General features: G+C 41.5%; 1 protein-coding gene and 1 pseudogene across 6 annotated transcripts; one reads left to right on the top strand and one right to left on the bottom strand.

Moving 5' to 3' along the window:
• Nucleotides 1-330: 330 nt before the first annotated feature.
• Nucleotides 331-6,946, bottom strand: LOC121571528 (annotated as a pseudogene).
• Nucleotides 3,420-18,687, top strand: LOC121571526 (coiled-coil domain-containing protein 106). 6 transcript variants are annotated; one of them, XM_041883034.1, is made up of 7 exons: nt 3,420-3,451; nt 15,397-15,463; nt 15,659-15,757; nt 16,143-16,334; nt 16,687-16,848; nt 17,003-17,200; nt 17,365-18,687. In XM_041883034.1, the coding sequence occupies exons 2-7, from the start codon at nt 15,427-15,429 to the stop codon at nt 17,679-17,681; spliced, it is 1,005 nt and encodes a 334-aa protein (XP_041738968.1). In that variant the 5' UTR covers nt 3,420-3,451; nt 15,397-15,426; the 3' UTR covers nt 17,682-18,687. The 6 variants fall into 6 exon arrangements, with proteins under 6 accessions (XP_041738968.1, XP_041738971.1, XP_041738969.1 ...); XM_041883035.1 differs by lacking the exon at nt 3,420-3,451 and adding an exon at nt 14,992-15,097 and having other exon boundaries at nt 15,689-15,757; XM_041883032.1 differs by lacking the exon at nt 3,420-3,451 and adding an exon at nt 14,993-15,097.
• Nucleotides 18,688-18,704: the final 17 nt, after the last annotated feature.

Genomic DNA, 18,704 nt, shown 5'->3' with positions numbered 1-18,704 from the left:
ACATGGGCCAGCATCCCTGTGGAACACTTTCAACACCTTGTATAGTCCATACCCTGACGAATTGAGGCTGTTCTGAAGGCAAAAGGGGGGGAGGGTGCAACTCAATATCAGGAAGGTGTTCTTAATGTTTTGTACACTCAGCATATAGTATAAAGTCTACACTTCAATATATGGCAATTGCACAATAATTTATGTACATCATAACATAAGTCAGTGACACACATACGGGGTTGCAGCGATGGGACAAGACTAACTACCAATTAGATATCACGAAATTTGGGTAAAAAATACAAGAAAGTGAAATCACATTAAACAATACTTTTTTTTCTCTCACCATTGTCTTTTCTCAAAGAATGTCCAGAGTTTGTTGGCCCTCTTCTCCGGTGTTCTCGTCGTTGGGCAGCTCAGCCTGTTATCCTTAGGAATTAGCTTGAAAATAGCCTGTTGGACACACAAGGGGCATCGTTTAGGATCAGCAAAATATCAGGGAGGGACTAAATATGGTATACCGTAAATTTGCTTCAATCACTGAACACAACCAGCACTTATTAGAGACAGGCCTCTATTTGAGCCAGGTGTCTATTTCCTTAATGCACACAGCTTTTGCTCAAAACAATTTTGAATAGACTACCACACTGTTTATTGAGACCAGTATGACCAGTACAAACATTATAATAACAAACCCATCGCAGATCAGACTTGCAACGACTAGACTGCCTATCATACACCCCCATTTCGCGCTTCAACACCATGGAGAGCGATTCCGGTGATGTAGTGTTTTCTGTTTGGTGGTGCGATGGCTGGCAACAATGACAGAATTTTGTACAAATGTTTTTAATGCACATGACCGTGGGAATATCAGAGCTGTATCCATGGTAATCTCATGAATAATTAATTTAGACCTGCCATTTATTTGAAACAGGTGGTTATTTGCTGAAATGTGTGCTGATGCCAGGCTATTAAAAGTGACAGGCGGCTTTTTGAGACTCAGTGTTTAATTGAAGTTTTACGGTTTGTCACTTTCATCAGTTATTCTGTAACATGGGAGATTTACAGACAAACATGTAAAGCAAATCTTGCGAACTATGCCAAAAACCATGAAACCATTTTATCCACATTCACTTTTGGAATTACGCTCAATACAAGCGGCTTGTTGTTGTAAAGTGTTTGTGAAAGGATGTCATGGACATTCTCTCACCCTATATAAACACCAGAGAACATGAGAACATATCCTTAGAACACCCCAATCCTGTTCTTTTTAATCTTCTCACAAAACTATATCCCAGGCCTGATTAAGTTTATATGGGAACATTTTAAAAGAGAGATTACTGTGGAACATTGATGGATGTACTATGAAACGATCAAATAATAATCTTTATAGGTATAAAGAAAATGTATCGCTCCGGAGCGTTGTCAAAAACACACACTGCATTCTTTCCTAAAACAATGGAAATGTCTGAAATAATCATATACCATTCACATGAAAATTTAAAATATTTGCATTCAGTGAAATATGTTGGTTTTGAGGGATTTCAAATGTTAGTATCTACCATTTATAAATATGCTTCCCATCTGAACCTTAGTTTTGATTAAATCGCATTGTGTTCCCGTGGCTTGTAAGCAATCAAAATAACATTTTGGAGAGAAGTATGGTGGTACAAAAACCAAATGTCAGCGTTTCAACTGTAAACATGGAGCTTAAAAGAAGATTAGAGCCTAAGGACTGGTGCGAACTGACAAAGCAGCAGCTTGTTCTCATTAACAGTTCACACAGACTCAGTTTCTTTAGAAGGACATTTGCTTTATATATATATATATATATATATATATATATATATATATATATATATATATATATATATATATATATATATATATATATATATATATAAAATATATATATAAAATATATATATATATATATATATATATAAAATATATATATATATATATATAAAATATATATATATATATATAAACTACTACTAACCCCAGCAAAATACATTGTGGCGTTTGCCATTGGTCACATTTACATGGCAAAGCACTGACTGTTCAGATATTGGTTGGCAATATTGTATACTTCACCATGATCACTACATGGTGGGACACTCACTATCATTCGAAGAGCCATATAAGAAATGGTAGGTTTAAAAAAACATTTACATTTGAGTTAAAACATTATTAACGATTTTAGTATTCAACCTCCTTTGCATGTTTGAACAAATTACACATTTACTTTCAGACAGCCATGGGAGATAATCGCACAGTGCTGTCACGTACATTTTGACCTGCAGCCCAGGACACACAGAGATGAGTCTTTAAGTATGAGACACTGTTTATCCCTCCCTCCCTCCCTCCCTAATTTCCTCCCTCCCTCCTACACCCTTTCAGTTTAACCTCAGTACTAGGTCATGTTAAATTGTTTACCGCTCATTAATTCAGGCCACCCTCAGTATACAACTGGTTACCTAAGTGATGTAGAGCTGACTAAGGGTCCAGTTAATCAGTGCCAGAATGAATCTGCACCACAGGGACATTGACACTATCACTGAGGCAAAATAATTCACACCTGCCTCCAGGTCACTATAGTGCTCCTTGAGACTCCATAGCAGAAGTGAGGCACCCAAGCAATGAATTGTGAGATATTGGGGTTTCCACTATCTTTTTCAAATATAAAGTCAAGATTTTTTTGATTGAACATTCAATTTTATGGTTTAGTTTGCTCATGTTGTAAAGTGTTTAATTATCCTATGGTTGAGAACCCTTGATATAAGCATCGGCCATTTCTGGGTAAAAGGTTTGTGTGTAGAAATGTCAGAGGATCTGTTCAGGGGGTGTATTACATATTTTTTTTCTTTTTTTTTCATACTGGCTCCCCGTGGGAAACGAACCCACAACCCTGGCGTTGCAAGCGCCATGCTCTACCAACTGAGCTACACGGGACTGCAGAGCTTAGAAGCTAAAACAGAGCTTGAGGCTTATCCCTCCTCCATACTGCCTGAGACCCTAACAACAGCCCCTCCCCCATCTCTGTCAATCACCAAGTAGCTCAACAACGAGTCGGACACGAAGGATTTACTTCAGACACCGGACAAGGCCCAAATCCCTCTCATTCGCATGAAGAAAAGACAGAGATATAGGGGACGTAGGTCGGGTGCCTTGTAAGGATCCGACGGCGAGTGGGTAATCCGCCTCGACCAATCGTCCTATTAGCCAACGTGCAGTCATTGGATAATAAACTGCATTTCACGGTAATGTCTACACCTGTTGTATTCGGCGCATGTGGCAAATAAAATTTGATTTGATTTGATTTGATCAAGACTATCCTACCAACGGGACATTAAAACCTGTAATATCTTATGTTTCACAGAGTCGTGGCTGAACGACGACATGGATAACATACAGCTGGCTGGGTTTTCCGTGCATCGACAAGATAGAAAAGCTGCCTCCGGTAAGACAAGGGGTGGCGGTCTGTGTCCATTTGTCAATAACAGCTGATGCATGAAATCTAATATTAAGGAAGTCTCGAGGTTTTGCTCTCCTGAGGTAGAGTATCTCATGATAAGCTGTAGAACACACTATTTACCAAGAGTATTTTCATCTATATTTTTCGTAGCTGTCTATTTACCACCACAAACCGATGCTGGCACTAAGACCGCACTCAACGAGCTGTATAAGGCCATAAGCAAACAAGAAAATGCTCATCCAGAGGCGGCGCTCCTAGTGGCCGGGGACTTTAATGCAGGGAAACTTTACCTCATTTCTACCAGCATGTTACATGTGCAATCAGAGATAAAAAAAACTCTAGACCACCTTGACTCCACACACAGAGACGTGTACAAAGCTCTCCCTCGCCCTCCATTTGGCAAATCTGACCATAACTCTATCCTCCTGATTCCTGCTTACAAGCAAAAATTAAAGCAGGAAGTACCAGTGACTCGCTCAATACAGAAATGGTCAGATGACGCAGATGCTAAGCTACAGAACTGTTTTGCTAGCACAAACTGGAATATGTTCCGTAATTCTTCCGATGGCATTGAGGAGTACACCACATCAGTCACTGGCTTCATCAATAAGTGCATCGATGACGTCGTCCCCACTGTAACTGTGCGTACATACCCCAACCAGAAGCCATGGATTACAAGCAACATCTGCATTGAGCTAAAGGGTAGAACTGCCGCTTTCAAGGAGCGGGACTCAAACCTGGACGCTTATAAGAAATCCTGCTATGCCCTCCGACGAACCATCAAACCAGGCAACGCATCAATACAGGACTAAGATTGAATCCTACTACACCGGCTCCGATGCTCGTATGAAGTGGCAGGGCTTGCAAACTATTACAGACTACAAAGGGAAGCACAGCCGCGAGCTGCCCAGTGACACGAGCCTACCAGATGAGCTAAATGACTTCTATGCTCGCTTTGAGGCTAGCAACACTGAAGCATGTATGAGAGCACCAGCTGTTCCGGACGACTGTGTGATCATGCTGTCCGTAGCCAATGTGAGTAAGACCTTTAAACAGGTCAACATTCACAAGGCCGCAGGGCCAGATGGATGACCAGGACGTGTACTCCGAGCATGCACAGTCCCCTCCTGTACTCCCTGTTCACTCATGACTGCATGGTCAAGCACGACTCCAACACCATCATTAAGTTTGCCGACGACACAACAGTGGTAGGCCTGATCACCGACAACGATTAGACAGCCTATAGGGAGGAGGTCAGAGACCTGGAAGTGTGGTGCCAGGATAACAACCTCTCCCTCAACCTGATCAAGACAAAGGAGATGATCGTGGACTACATGAAAAGGATGGCTGAGCACGCCCCCCCACCCCCATTTTTTACGGTGCTGCTACTCTCTGTTTATTATCTATGCATAGTCACTTTACCTCTACCTACATGTACATATTACCTCTATTACCTCGACTAACCTGTGCCCGCGCACATTGACTCTGTACCAGTACCCCAGTATATAGCCTAGTTACTGTTATTTTATTGTTGCTCTTTAATTATTTGTTATTTTTCTATTTTCTATTTTTATTTATTTATTTTTTACTTCAGTTTATTTTAGAAAATACTTTAACACTTATTTTTCTTAAAACTGCATTGTTGGTTAAGGGCTTGTAAGCGTTTCACTGTAAGGTCTACACCTGTTGTATTCGGCGCATGTGACAAATACAACTTGATTTGAAGTAGTACAACCATATGACACTTGGTGACCAGAATCAACCTCACACAGCCTTAACCCCCTCAATGCCAATACAGAGGGCTAATTTAAGGCTAGTTTGGATTTAGATGACAAGCATCAGTCAATAGCATTAGTTTCTAACATACATGCCATCTCTATCTATCTATCCACCCATCCGTTCCCGGCTTCCCTTCCCCCCACTCGCGCTGCAGATCTCGGTCACTTCCGACTTGGTGATGTATCCGTCTTGTCCACGTCGAACAGCGAGAAGGTCCACTCCAGCTTCCTGGTTGTCTTGCCCGTGGACGTCAGGTGCAGTGCGATGATGTACTTCTTGAAGTCCAGAGTGCCGTCATCGTTGGTGTCGAAGGAGCAGAAGACATGCTGCGCGTACATATGGGCATTGCTCTCGGGGAGGAAGAAGAAGCTGTAGGTGACCTCGAACTCCTTGGGCGTGATACATCCTGTGGGACACAACTTCTGGAAGTTGTCTTACCAATGGGTGATCTCCGTCTCTGTGAACTTGGTGCTGAGCTTCAGGTCTTCCAGGATCTCTTTGGAGAAGGCGCTGTTCTTGCCGTTCCCCATGTTATGTTTTCAGGTGAAAGAAATAGACCAGTTATGACCATTATAGGGCAAATGTATATCAACACGGACTGTGATGTGGAAACAAGACATAAATAGATGTCTATCTTACCTGTGTGAGTGACTCAGAGAAGACGAGTCAAGATTAAAGTGATACTCATATGGTCAGCGGAGAGAAAAGTGGGATTGAGAAAAGTGGGATTCTGTAACACCTGCCGGCTGGGCTAAATCAATTATACAGGATTTTTAAGGCGCTGAGCCACAAACACACCCAAATGAACTTCTTACATTTTTTAAGTCATTTTAGTCATTAAACAATGACATTATTTTAAACCTATTGCCATATCATTTTATCCACATAGACTGCTGTGTAGGTATTGTCTGTAGCTTTACCTTCAACACCATCACTAAGACTAGTCCATTATCAACACTTGAGTTGAATAAGAAAACAACAACAATGGTCTTACAGATATGAGCTGTTTTTACAGATATCAGCTGAGATTAGTGTATAGGGGCCATGTAACCATTTCTCAACACATTTTTGGCAGTTCCTAGATTGCCAACTGTAGGTCCGTCTTTTAGGTTTGGGTGCTTTAGTCAGTTGGGATCCCACTTAAGTAGAGGGTTTGGTCAAACATGTTCAACTATGTACTGTAATATAGAAAACATGCTCACTGTTTCGTTGTTGCCAGATGTGGTCATTTAATAAACCATCAAGCTTTATTCAAATCACCTTCAAGGTAAATTACCATGTTAGCTTTATTAAATCACCATGTTTGGGAGCAGCATAACAGTGAGCAAAGATTCCTTTGTTGATGTAGATCCTCTTTTTGTCGAACTCCTTTTACTATTTAAGATGTTCATAAACCCCCTCTTTCCATCGTGTATACTTAACCACTATCGAGACAGAGACAGAATAGTAAAGGGTGGTCTCAAAACACACAGGTAACCTATTCTTCTCCAGTAATTAGAAAGGGCTAAACCTTTAGTTTCTTGGGTCTTACAGAACTAAGACGAGTTAGTGATGATTGGCCCCTCTGTCTTTGGTCCAGGGCACTTACGTGTGCTTACCTGAACCATGACCCATAAGCCGTAGCCCACCACACTCCTTCCCTCAGTAAGAGCATTGAAGATGGGTCGTGGCTGGGTCTTCCAGCATGACAATGACCCGAAACACACAGCCAGGGCAACTAAGGAGTGACTCCGTAAGAAGCATCTCAAGGTCCTGGAGTGGCCTAGCCAGTCTCCAGACCTGAACCCAATAGAAAATCTTTGGATGGAGCTGAAAGTCCGTATTGCCCCGAAAACTGAAGGATCTGGAGAAGGTCTGTATGGAGGAGTGGGCCAAAATCCCTGCTGCAGTGTGTGCAAACCTGGTCAAGACCTACAGGAAACGTATGATCTCTGTAATTGCAAACAAAGGTTTCTGTACCAAATATTAAGTTCTGCTTTTCTGATGTATCAAATATTTATGTCATGCAATAAAATGCAAATTAATTACTTAAAAATCATACAATGTGATTTTCTGGATTTTTGTTTTAGATTCCATCTCTCACCGTTGAAGTGTACCTATGATAAAAATGACAGACCTCTACATGCTTTGTAAGTAGGAAAACCTGCAAAATCGGCAGTGTATCAAATACTTGTTCTCCCCACTGTACCTAAGTATAATGAACAAGAAAATGAATAGTTATTTATGGTTGTTTATCAAAGTTAGCTGGCTAACTCATTGATCCTGCTTTGTAGTATAGCCCTCTGGAGGGGCCAAGTTTTTATTGACTTGGTTAACACGTTTTCTCCTTCTCCCTTTTCCTTACAGGCACAATGTTAATTTGACACCCACAGTCAGCGTATTATAGGGACCCAACACTGTGAAGGGGTTTTCGTTTATCAACACTGAAAAAGATGGGCCTATGTACTGATTTTAACACTGTGTATTGAATCTTAGCCAGAAAGGCTGTGTTTACTCAGGCATCCCAATGCCGATCTTTTGCCCAATTATTGCCAAAATATCATAATTGGGTTGCCTGTTTAAATGCAGCCAAAGTGTGTTTGAATCTAAATTAATAAAAATTATTTTGTGTTTCAAATGAATACAAACATTCTTACAGCAAAAGAGGTATGTATTTTAGACCGTAGTATAATACCGGTTACCAATTTTCGGTGAGCGCTTCTGGTGCAGTTTTAGGGGGTTAATTTTCTTGCTCAAGGGCACACCAATCAGAGAAACCATTGTGGAGACTGATTATGTTTGTTGTCTATTTTTTGTCTATGTGCTTGTTTGTTATACAGTGCATTCGGAAAGTATTCAGAGCCCTTCACTTTTTCCATATTTTGTTACATTACAGCCTTATTCTAAAATTGATTAAATATATGTTTTTCCTCATCAATGTACACACAATACCCCATAATGACAAAGCGAAAACAGGTTTTTAGACATTTTTGCAAATGTATTAAAAATAAAAACCAGAAATACCTTATTTACATACGTTTTCAGACCCTTTGCTATGAGACTCGAAATTGAGCTCAGGTGCATCCTGTTTCCATTGATCATCCTTGAGATGTTTTTACAACTTGATTGGAGTACACCTGTGGTAAATTCAATTGATTGGACATGATTTTGAAAAGGCACACACCTGTCTATATAAGGTCCCACAGTTGACTGCATATCAGAGCAAAAACCAAGCCATGAGGTTGAAGGAATTGTCCGTAGAGCTCCAAGACAGGATTGTGTCGAGGCACAGATCTGGGGAAGGGTACCAAAAAATGTCTGCAGCATTGAAGGTCCCCAAGAACACAGTGCCCTCCATCATTCTTAAATGGAAGAAGTTTGGAACCACCAAGACTCTTCCTAGAGCTGGCCGCCCTGCCAAACTGAGCAATCGGGGGAGAAGGGCCTTGGTCATGGAGGTGACCAAGAACCTGATGGTCACTCTGACAGAGCTCCAGAGTTCCTCTGTGGAGATGGGAGAACCTTCCAGAAGGACAACCATCTCTGCAGCACTCCACCAATCAGGCCTTTATGGTAGTGTGGCCAGATGGAAGTCACTCCTCAGTAAAAGGCACATGACAGCCCGCTTGGAGTTTGCCAAAAGGCACCTAAAGACTCTCAGACCATGAGAAACAAGATTCTCTTGTCTGATGAAACCAAGATTAAACACTTTGGCCTGAATGCCAAGCAGCACGTCTGGAGGAAACCTGGCACCATCCCTACGGTGAAACATGGTGGTGGCAGCATCAAGCTGTGGTTGTCAGGATTGAGGGAAAGATGAATGGAGCACAGTACAGAGAGATCCTTGATGAATACCTGCTCCAGAGCATTTAGGACCTCAGACTGGGGTGAAAGTTAATCTTCCAACAGGACAATGACCCTAAGCACACAGCCAAGACAACGCAGGAGTGGCTTCGGGACAAGTCTCTGAATGTCCTTGAGTGGCCCAGCCAGAGCCCGGACTTGAACCCGATCGAACATCTCTGGCGAAACCTGAAAATAGCTGTGCAGCGACGCTCCCCATCCAACCTGACAGAGCTTGAGAGGATCTGAGAGAAGAATGTGAGAAACTCCCCAATACAGGTGTCCCAAGCTTGTAGCGTCATACCCAAGACGACTCGAGGAAGTAATCGCTGCCAAAGGTGCTTCAACAAAGTAAAGGGTCTGAATACATATGTAAATGTAATATACAGTACCAGTCAAAAGTTTGGACACACCTACTCATTCAAGGGTTTTTCTTTATTTTTACAATTTTCTACATTGTAGAATAATAGTGAAGACATCAAAACGATGAAATAACACATATGGAATCATGTAGTAAGTTAAATCAAAATATGTTATATTTGAGATTCTTCAAAGTAGCCAACTTTTGGCTTGATGACAGCTTTGCACACACTTGGCATTCTCTCAACAAGCTTCACCTGGAATGCTTTACCAACAGTCTTGAAGGAGTTCCCACAAATACTGAGCACTTGTTGACTGATTTTCTTTCACTCTGCGTTTCAACTCATCCCAAACCATCTCAATTGGAGGCCAGGTCATCTGATGCAGCACTCCATCACTCTCATTCTTGGTAAAATAGCCCTTTCACAGCCTGGAGGTGTGTTGGGACATTGTCCCACTAAGCCCAAACCAAATGGGATGGCGTATCGCTGCAGAATGCTGTGGTAGCCATGCTGGATAAGTGTGCCTTGAATTCTAAATAAATCACAGTGTCACCAGCAAAGCACCCCCACACCATAACACCTCCTCCTCCATTCTACACATGCAGAGATCATCCGTTCACCCACAACGCGTCTCACAAAGACACGGCGGTTGGAACCAAAAATCTCATATTTGGACTCCAGACCAAAGGACACATTTCCACCTGTCTAATGTCCATTGCTCATCTTTCTTGGCCCAAGCAGGTCTCTTCTTCTTATTGGTGTCCTTTAGTAGTGGTTTCATTGCAGCAATTCAACCATGAAGGCCTGAACCGTTGATGTTGAGATGTGTCCGTTACTTGAACTCTGTGAAGTATTTATTTATAATATAATATAATAATATGCCATTTAGCAGACGCTTTTATCCAAAGCGACTTACAGTCATGCATGCATAAATTTTTTGTGTATGGGTGGTCCCGGGGATCGAACCCACTACTTTGGCGTTACAAGCGCCGTGCTCTACCAGCTGAGCTACAGAGGACCACGGGCTGCTATCTGAGGTGCAGTTAACTCTAATGAACTTATCCTCTGCAGCAGAGGTAACTCCGGGTCTTCCTTTCCTGTAGCGGTCCTCATGAGAGCCAATTTCATCATAGCGCTTGATGGTTTTTGCGACCACACTTGAATAAACATTAAAAGTTCTTGTAATTTTCCATATTCACTGACCTTCATATCTTAAAGTAATGATGGACTGTTGTTTCTCTTTGCTTATTTGAGCTGTTCTTGCCATAATATGGACTTGGTCTTTTACCAAATAGGGCTATCTTCTGTATACCACCCCTACCTTGTCACAACAAAACTGATTGGCTCAAACACATTAAGAAGGAAAGAAATTCCACAAATGTACTTTTAAGAAGGCACACCTGTTAATTGAAATGCATTCCAGGTGACTACCTCATGAATCTGGTTGAGAGAATGCCAAGAGTGTACAAAGCTGTCATCAAGGCAAAGGGTGGCTATTTGAAGAATCTCAAATATAAAATATATTTTGATATGCTTAACACTTTTTTGGTTACTACATGATTCCATATGTGTTATTTCATAGTTTTGATGTCTTCACTATTATTCTACAATGTAGAAATAGTAAAAAATAAAGAAAAACCCTGGAATGAGTAGGTGTGTCCAAACTTTTGACTGGTACTGTGTACATATATTTCTAAAAACCAGTTTTTGCTTTGTCATTATGGGGTATTGTGTGTAGATTGATAAGGGAAAAAAACGATTTAATCAATTTTAGAATAAGGCTGTAAGGTAACAAAATGTGGAATACATTCCAAATGCACTGTGTGTGTGAAGCACCACTATAGCACCTATAGAATTGTCCTAAGGGGGGAAATAAAGTTGTTTGAATTTAATTTAATTGATGCCAGGTACTGAAATACCTTAACTTTGATTTAATTTTCTCAACCACACCAAGAGAGACCTCTGGATAGACTGGCGCCAAGACGTGTTTGTTAACATCAGTCCCCCAATTAACCTGTGAATTAAATCAAACTACTTAAAGGTTCAGATGGCCAGAACACCCATTGACAGAGGCATAGCTCCGGATCCCCTTAAAGCAGGATGGTATAGTGACACTCTTCAGCTATAATCTTGTCCTCACATTCCACTTTGTCCACACACACCGTATCCATTGTGATCTCCCTGGCCTGACACACATTCACCCCCACTTGTTTTGTCCATCCATTCCTATTTTACTTTGCACAGAGCCCCTGGTTATTGGATTGTGTTTCGACAGCCCCCTCAACTCTCTGAGCCAGTAAAGCTGCTGCCCCAAGACCGAATACAGTCTAACCTTCGCTCTAAATTAAGGTTTAGGCCTAGTGGGTGGCGGGCCGGCCGTGCTATTGAAGGAATCTTTTGATTGACGGCGAGACAGAGGGAGGAGAGGCTAAAGTGATGGTTTATGCCAGGACGGAGCAGTGCCAAAGCGATCTAATGGCCACGCCATCCATCCGTCTGTTTGTCAAAGATACATGCCATGGTAAATATAGTGAGGAGTATGAAAAGAGCTGGCGATTAGATCACAACAATGGAACATGGAACAAACAGGCCAGGCTATATAGGCAGGGCAACTCCGGTCCTGGCGGACCTCAGACTGTGCAGGCTTTTGTTCCAGCTCCTTTGTTTTTGCCCAGCTCTTAAAAACCGGATTAGACTAATCATGATCTTCATTTAAGGCCATGATTAAATTGAAGACCATCATTAATTAATTAAATCAGGTGTTGATGCTGAACTGGAACAAAACTCTGCACACACTGTGGCTGGCCCTCTTACACCAGAGTTGCCCTCTTATAGACCACAAGTCAAAAAAAGCTATACATTTGGCAGGACAAATCTATTTTCTCTTCTTCCAGGAGAGCCCATTTTCTCTCCCCTGCCTTCCATGAAGCCTGCTGTTGTTTTTAGTATGATTGTACTAAATACTTCTTGCCAGGTTTACAGGATATGAGTTTATTGACGGTATCCTCTGAATAAGGCAGCATTAAACATTTGCTCTTATTGGCATATTGAATTGTGGTCATACACAGCACCTACAAACAAGAGTACAATTATGAATATCTATCTACACATAGTAGTAGGCATAGTAGTCACCATACATACTTGCATTGGTGTGTCTCTACGATGGAATATGCATTGAGTGCATGTAGGTTCTTAAGTGCGTTTAAATGTATGCTGTGTGATTTGGTTGAATAAGAGTGTCAGTCCAAACAGGTCTACTGGTACATAATGTACATACTCTCCTTGTGGGGACCTGAGAATAAATCAGTTTGTCTCCATCTACAGTTCACTGTAGGAACTGTCCCAAGATAAGAGGGAATGGTCAGAGAGACTGAAAATACTGCAACTGCTGGAAGTGTGCCTACTAGAAATGTAAAACGCAATGGATCACAGTTATTACACTGCAGGGTTGCAGTTTGTGACAAGCAATTAATATTTCACTACCATCAAAATGATTTACATTACTAGTACACCTATAAACCTTTCCAAAATTGAAAGAGCCCCGAAGAGGCTGTTCAAGCAAGGAAACATTTATTTGCAAAATACCTATATGAAAAAGATTGACTGTAAGACCACACAAGAGATTTCAAATCACATCCACTAATAGCATCCATGTAACAGATGAGCAATTGCATTATTAAAGAAATGTTTGGACATTAATCGTTTGTAATATACAGGGGACATTACATGTTAGGTGAGTGCATTCGACTGCTTGGCATGAAACAGTGCTATTATTACCCATCAAACATTAATACTGATGGACTCAAGTCTCAGAAGAAAATGTAAAATACTGCACTAGAACAAGAACTATTGAAGTGGTTCAATGTGAGGGGAGATTGGGGGTAATTGATCCATGTCTGGCATCCACCCACCAATGTGTAGACAGAAAGCCTATTGAAAGAAGAGGCAGAGAGAGCGAGAGGTTACAGATCAATTGCATGTAATTATTTTATATGCTGCAGAGTAGATGCATCACAATTAGCATGTCTTGGCATGTATTTATTTTATTTAACCTTTATTTTAACAGGGAGTCATGCTGTCTCTTTCACAGCTGAGCCCTATACTGTATGTATCATTTAGAATATGTTTGGGTCTATAAACCATTATTCAAGTTCCGATAAGTAACTTACCTGCTTTTATGGACAGCCACTGCCCTAAGGTCCCCTGGTGCGATGGATATGCATCTTGCGGCTGAGGGTGCGGGCCAGTCGGTCCACGGTGGTGCCAATGTGGCCCAGCTCTTTGCTGGAGGCAAGGCCGTCAATGTTGCCGCTGTACCACAGCACCCAGCCCCCTAGAGACATGAGCACGAACAGTGCCCCTGTGTACACCAGGAGATCCCCAAAGTCCCTGCCTTTGATATCCAGAGGGACAAATACTCCCACCAGCAAGGCGGCGCCACCCAGAAAGTCCATCAAAACAGCAAAGGCCAGGGCCAGTTTACAGTGGGACAGGCCGTCACAGAGCCCCATGGTCACACCTGAGAGAGCGAGGGAATCAGAAATCTTGGTAACATAAGTGCAGCAAATATGAATATGATATGCTAGGGAATATGAAAGGCTAAATATAATCTAATCTACATGAGTGGGAAATAAAAGTGGTTGGTATTAGGTTCCAAAAGTTTGTATGGTATAAACAGGAATCCACTAGACAAAAACTGGTTTAATCAACGTTGTTTCCACTTAATTTCAACCAAAATATTATATGTAATGACGTTGAATCAACTTGGAAAACGGTTTAGATTTGCAAAAAGTCATCAAAGTAAGGACATTTCGTATTTTTTTCACCCAACTTTTAACCTAAATCCAATGAAAGGGTGCAATTGTTGGTTGATTTCACGTTGAATTGTCGTTAGTTGACAACTCAACCAAATGTAAATCAAAACTGTGCCCAGTGGGAAGGCACTATTTTATAATATCTGAATAGCCTAAATAATTACATTTTCACTCCAAAGCAACACAAAGAAAATAGTAAGGCAGAATACATTGTTAAACAGGCTTTTGATGGTCGGTAGACTGAAGTTTAGTTGCGCTTTGTCATGTTCTACACTTTTGTTTTTAATTTACCCAGGTGACACTGATGTCGACTGGTGTTGGCACCGTTTAATGTCGTTATTTATTAGAACAAATAATTGTCTACCTGGCCAAATTGTGTATTCTTCCGGAATTGTATTGTATTCTTCTTCTTCTTCTTCAGTGGGGTTTATCCGCGGTTGGCATTTCCGTAATTGTCGAATTCGAACCCACCTTTTCCCTTTTTTTGTGTTTTCTCAACGACAACTTTACCCCCTCCCACAATCTCACCTGAGCCCCTCCCACAAACAGTATCCAAAAATAGTATGAAATGGTTATCATTGGTAGGCTATAAGATGCAAATGCAATAGTTTATGTAGGTTATTTGCAGACACGATGAAGTAGGTATAAGGTTGGTTTCACTGTAATTATTATACATTCTCATTAGCCATCAAATAAGTATTTCAAAGAGGAAGTCCGAAGCGTTACAGCGCCTACGCAGTAATTTACGCACGTGCGCTCGAGTAGAAAAGCTGTCGAATTCACCCCATTTCACCTGATGGGAAGTGGATGGTTATTAACTTGCTTATTAACTTGCGGCTCTTTTGAAGAACGAGGTAACAACTAATGCAAACCATTCGCTGACCTTTCATGCTAAAACATAAGTTGTTTTTACCTGTATTCTTAGTGCATTCATCATTGATTAGCTACATTTCAGCTTTGTGCAACCAATTTCGGAGCAGGTGTACTTACGAGATAGTTCCCACTTATATGGCTAAATCGCATTGGGGGTACGTTAATTGTTTTACAGCTAGTGACATCACCATCACCGTCTCGTGTTTTAACACCTTTCTTACAACGTATGATCCACGATGGTGCTTATTATAATGTTACAATGTTGCCATATGTATTACAGATTTGCAGAACAACACTCAACCCAAGAAGGATGACTGATCCTCGGACAAACACGAGGAATGCAACCGGTACTTTCATTTGTCTTCCTCCTCCGAATAGGCTGTATTGTTATTTTACAAAATTACTGCATTTACTTTGGAAATGTTTAAAAGCAGGGTTAGCTTACTCTCAAGGGACTTCCATTTAAATAGTTTATTTTTCAAATTACAATTTTTTATTGCGTGTCACTCATGTGTCACTACCATTGACTGTGGTCCCTAAAGGTCTGTATAATGTTGTGGATGAATATGAAGTCTCCTTCCCCTTTGAGGAGAACCTGGACCGGTCTGCCTATCTGAACCAGAGTGAGCAGATTTTGGAAGGTACATTTGGGCACCAGTCACACCATTTTACCTGTCTCTCATACAGAATACTAGCAAGTTAAGCAACCCCTTATAAATGTGTTCTCCTATCATGGCAATATCAGATAGTTCAGGGCTACTCAAACCCGAACAACGTGATCTACAGTTTATTGATTGTCATTAATTGGATAGAAATTCCATTCACCTGGAGGGTGGAGGTAATTAAACTACCATCCCTCATTAATAGGGCCCTGCATAATCACCTCTTGATACCTTAATCAACTCAATTAATCATGTAATTATGGTGTCATAAGTCAGGTGGTCAATAACTTCTCAGGGCCTAACCATGAGGTATGACCAATGCCTCAAATAGTCAAATAATGAACTGCACTAATCCCCCTTCCAGAGTCTGCTTCCGAAATGCCTCCGCACTACAGCCCGTTCATGCTGATCACCAACCTGCGCACCCACCTGTGTGTATCCCTGGAGAAGAATTCGTGGCTGCAGAAGCGCATCGAGGACCTGGAGGAGGAACGCAACTTCCTGCGCTGCCAGCTGGAACGCTTTGTCTCATCCATGAGGACCCCGGAGAGCAACCGTAAATACTTTTTTTGGGGGGGAGCACTTTTCTACTGACTTCCCACTGGGCACAGATGTCAATTCAACATCTATTCCAGGTTGGGTCAACGTCATTTAGTTGAACAACGTGGAAACAACGTTGATTCAACCGGTGTGTGCCCAGTGGGTTAGTACTTGACTGTACTGCTTCAATTGAAGCACTGTTTCTTGAACCTCAACTTGTTGCCTCAAAATTATCTAGTCACACATTCTAGTTAGTGCACTGTTTGGGAACATAATACAAGTGAATACACAACTATATAGGCTGATACATGGAGAGAGGTGAAATGGGACTCCATTAAAAATCTATTATCCTCTCCCCTCTTTATTAGATTTTTATCCTGAATCCCAGCACACTAGTCTGAACTACACTACTCTGAAACCTCCACCAGAGAGAGCTCCAAGCCCTCCTCCTTCACCAATGACCACCAGGTCTGGAATGCTACGGAAACACGTCCAGAGCCAACCTCACACATGTAGCAGCAGAGTACCTGGTGAGAGGGAAGCAGAATAGATTTAGGGTGGGATGGCTTTTTAGGAGTGGGATAATCATACAGCTTAAGCTAGGCTTTAGTGTCAACTGTCATCTAGTGTCTTGAAGTGTATGTGGATACATTTTCTCACTCCCCCCTCTCACTCCCCCCCCAGTAAAACAGGAGGTGCGTGTGATCGAAGAAGATAAGTACTTTGAGGAAGATGGTTATATGGAGGAAGAGGAAGTGGAAGAGGAAGACGATTCATCGGACGAGAAGATGTCCAAGAAAAAGGGATCCAAGAATGGTGGGGAGCCAAGAATGAAAATGAGACGGGTTTTCCGGATCACTCGGGGCAAGGAAAGACAAAGAGGTAACCAAGTCATAGTTTATTGCTCTGTTATTTCCTATGCCCAGTGCATTTGTCAGCTGCGTCATAATATTCAATTGTATGTTGTAAAAAATTGTTTCCTTGTTATCACACTTTTGGGGGAAATTCCTATCAACTGCTAACAAAATGGCTCCTCTCTCCTTCAGTGAAAGACCCTGACGGTGTGCTCCATCGGTACCAGAAGATCCTCCTCACCTACCAGCGCCTGAGGAGCATGTCCAAGGCCTTCCAGATCCACCGGGTGGACCGCAACACTATGGCCTCCACCTCCCCCATCGCCGAGATGCTGCTGATAGCCCCAGAGAAGGTGGCCGAGGTGGGCGAGTTTGAGTCTTCCAAGGAGAAGCTCCTGGACTACGCCCGCCGCTGCTACAAGGCCCTGGACGAGCCCATGCACGCCAAAGTGGCAGCCATGAAGAAGAACCACCTGCTTCTGCCCATCTCCTACAGGTTCAGAAACTAATGGAGGGTCCTTTCCTCCTATAAGTTTAGACATGAAGGGAAGGTAGACTGAAAAGTTATTGAACTTCATGGGGAGTCACTTACCAAAGGCTATAAGGAGGCTTCGGTAAGAGCCATTTGGCTCTAGCTTCAGAATAGTTTTGTATTATTATTTTTTTTTTTACCTCTGTGCTTGAAATATCTTATTCATTGTCCCAAGTGGAAATTGTGGTTGAATAATTTTCTGACTGGCTAATTGCAGGATTACTGCATTGGGGGCACCGAGAGGAGTATTTTTTTTTTTTTTGAGAGAGAGATATCTGTTCTCCCATAAATTGTTTGCAAGGAAGGAGAGATGGAATTTGTGTAAGAAAGGTTTGTAGTCTGTCACTGTATTAACTAAATGCCACACACTGGATAATTTTGTGATGTAGCCTATTACAGCAGTTACTTAGAAAAATAGTGTTGGCTCCATCCTGAGTCATCCACTGGTTAGACATGCTGTTTATGGTAATTGGATTAAGTTTTTAGTCTTTGACTCATGGCTATCTATCTTTCATTCAGTCAGATGGCGCAGCAGAATGATGATCTGCGGTGTGAGTTGCTGCATGATTCATGAATGGTAGAAGCACTGACATATTGCAGACACTGTATTCCTTCCTTTGAGAGCCCTACTAGTTTTTGTAGATGACTGCCATTCAGATAAATATTTTCTACAAGTTTGCGGAGTCCAAATGAATGGAAAATGTGAAGAATTTGAGCATACATCAAATGTGTTTTTGATGGTAAAGAAAGTTAATGGACAGGCACACCATTCTGAGCCGTGGGTTTAAAGAAACTCCACCTGTACATGTATTTATTTGTTTTCATTGTTGAACCATTTGTTAATACCTGATCCACAGCTACAATATTTGTTGTTTATTAATTTATGTATTATTTATAAAAAAAATCTTTACACATTTCGATAGTATATTGAGGTCAGTGAAAGCAGTGTAACCCATCTGCTGTACAATAATAAAAAAACATTGTTTGCGCAAAATGCAGT

The sequence above is a fragment of the Coregonus clupeaformis genome, chromosome 8, assembly GCF_020615455.1.
Source record: "Coregonus clupeaformis isolate EN_2021a chromosome 8, ASM2061545v1, whole genome shotgun sequence".
NCBI lineage: Eukaryota > Metazoa > Chordata > Actinopteri > Salmoniformes > Salmonidae > Coregonus > Coregonus clupeaformis.
The sequence above is the reverse complement of the archived record's forward strand: the minus strand, read 5'-3'. Positions and strand labels throughout refer to the sequence as shown.

What these genes read in the sequence shown, in the direction of transcription:
- LOC121571526 (XM_041883034.1), top strand. Translation starts at nt 15,427, where the DNA reads ATGACTGATCCTCGGACAAACACGAGGAATGCAACCG. An exon ending in GAGTGAGCAGATTTTGGAAG is followed by an intron (nt 15,758 to 16,142) that starts GTACATTTGGGC and finishes TCCCCCTTCCAG; the next exon opens with AGTCTGCTTCCGAAATGCCT. An exon ending in GAGGACCCCGGAGAGCAACC is followed by an intron (nt 16,335 to 16,686) that starts GTAAATACTTTT and finishes CCTCTTTATTAG; the next exon opens with ATTTTTATCCTGAATCCCAG.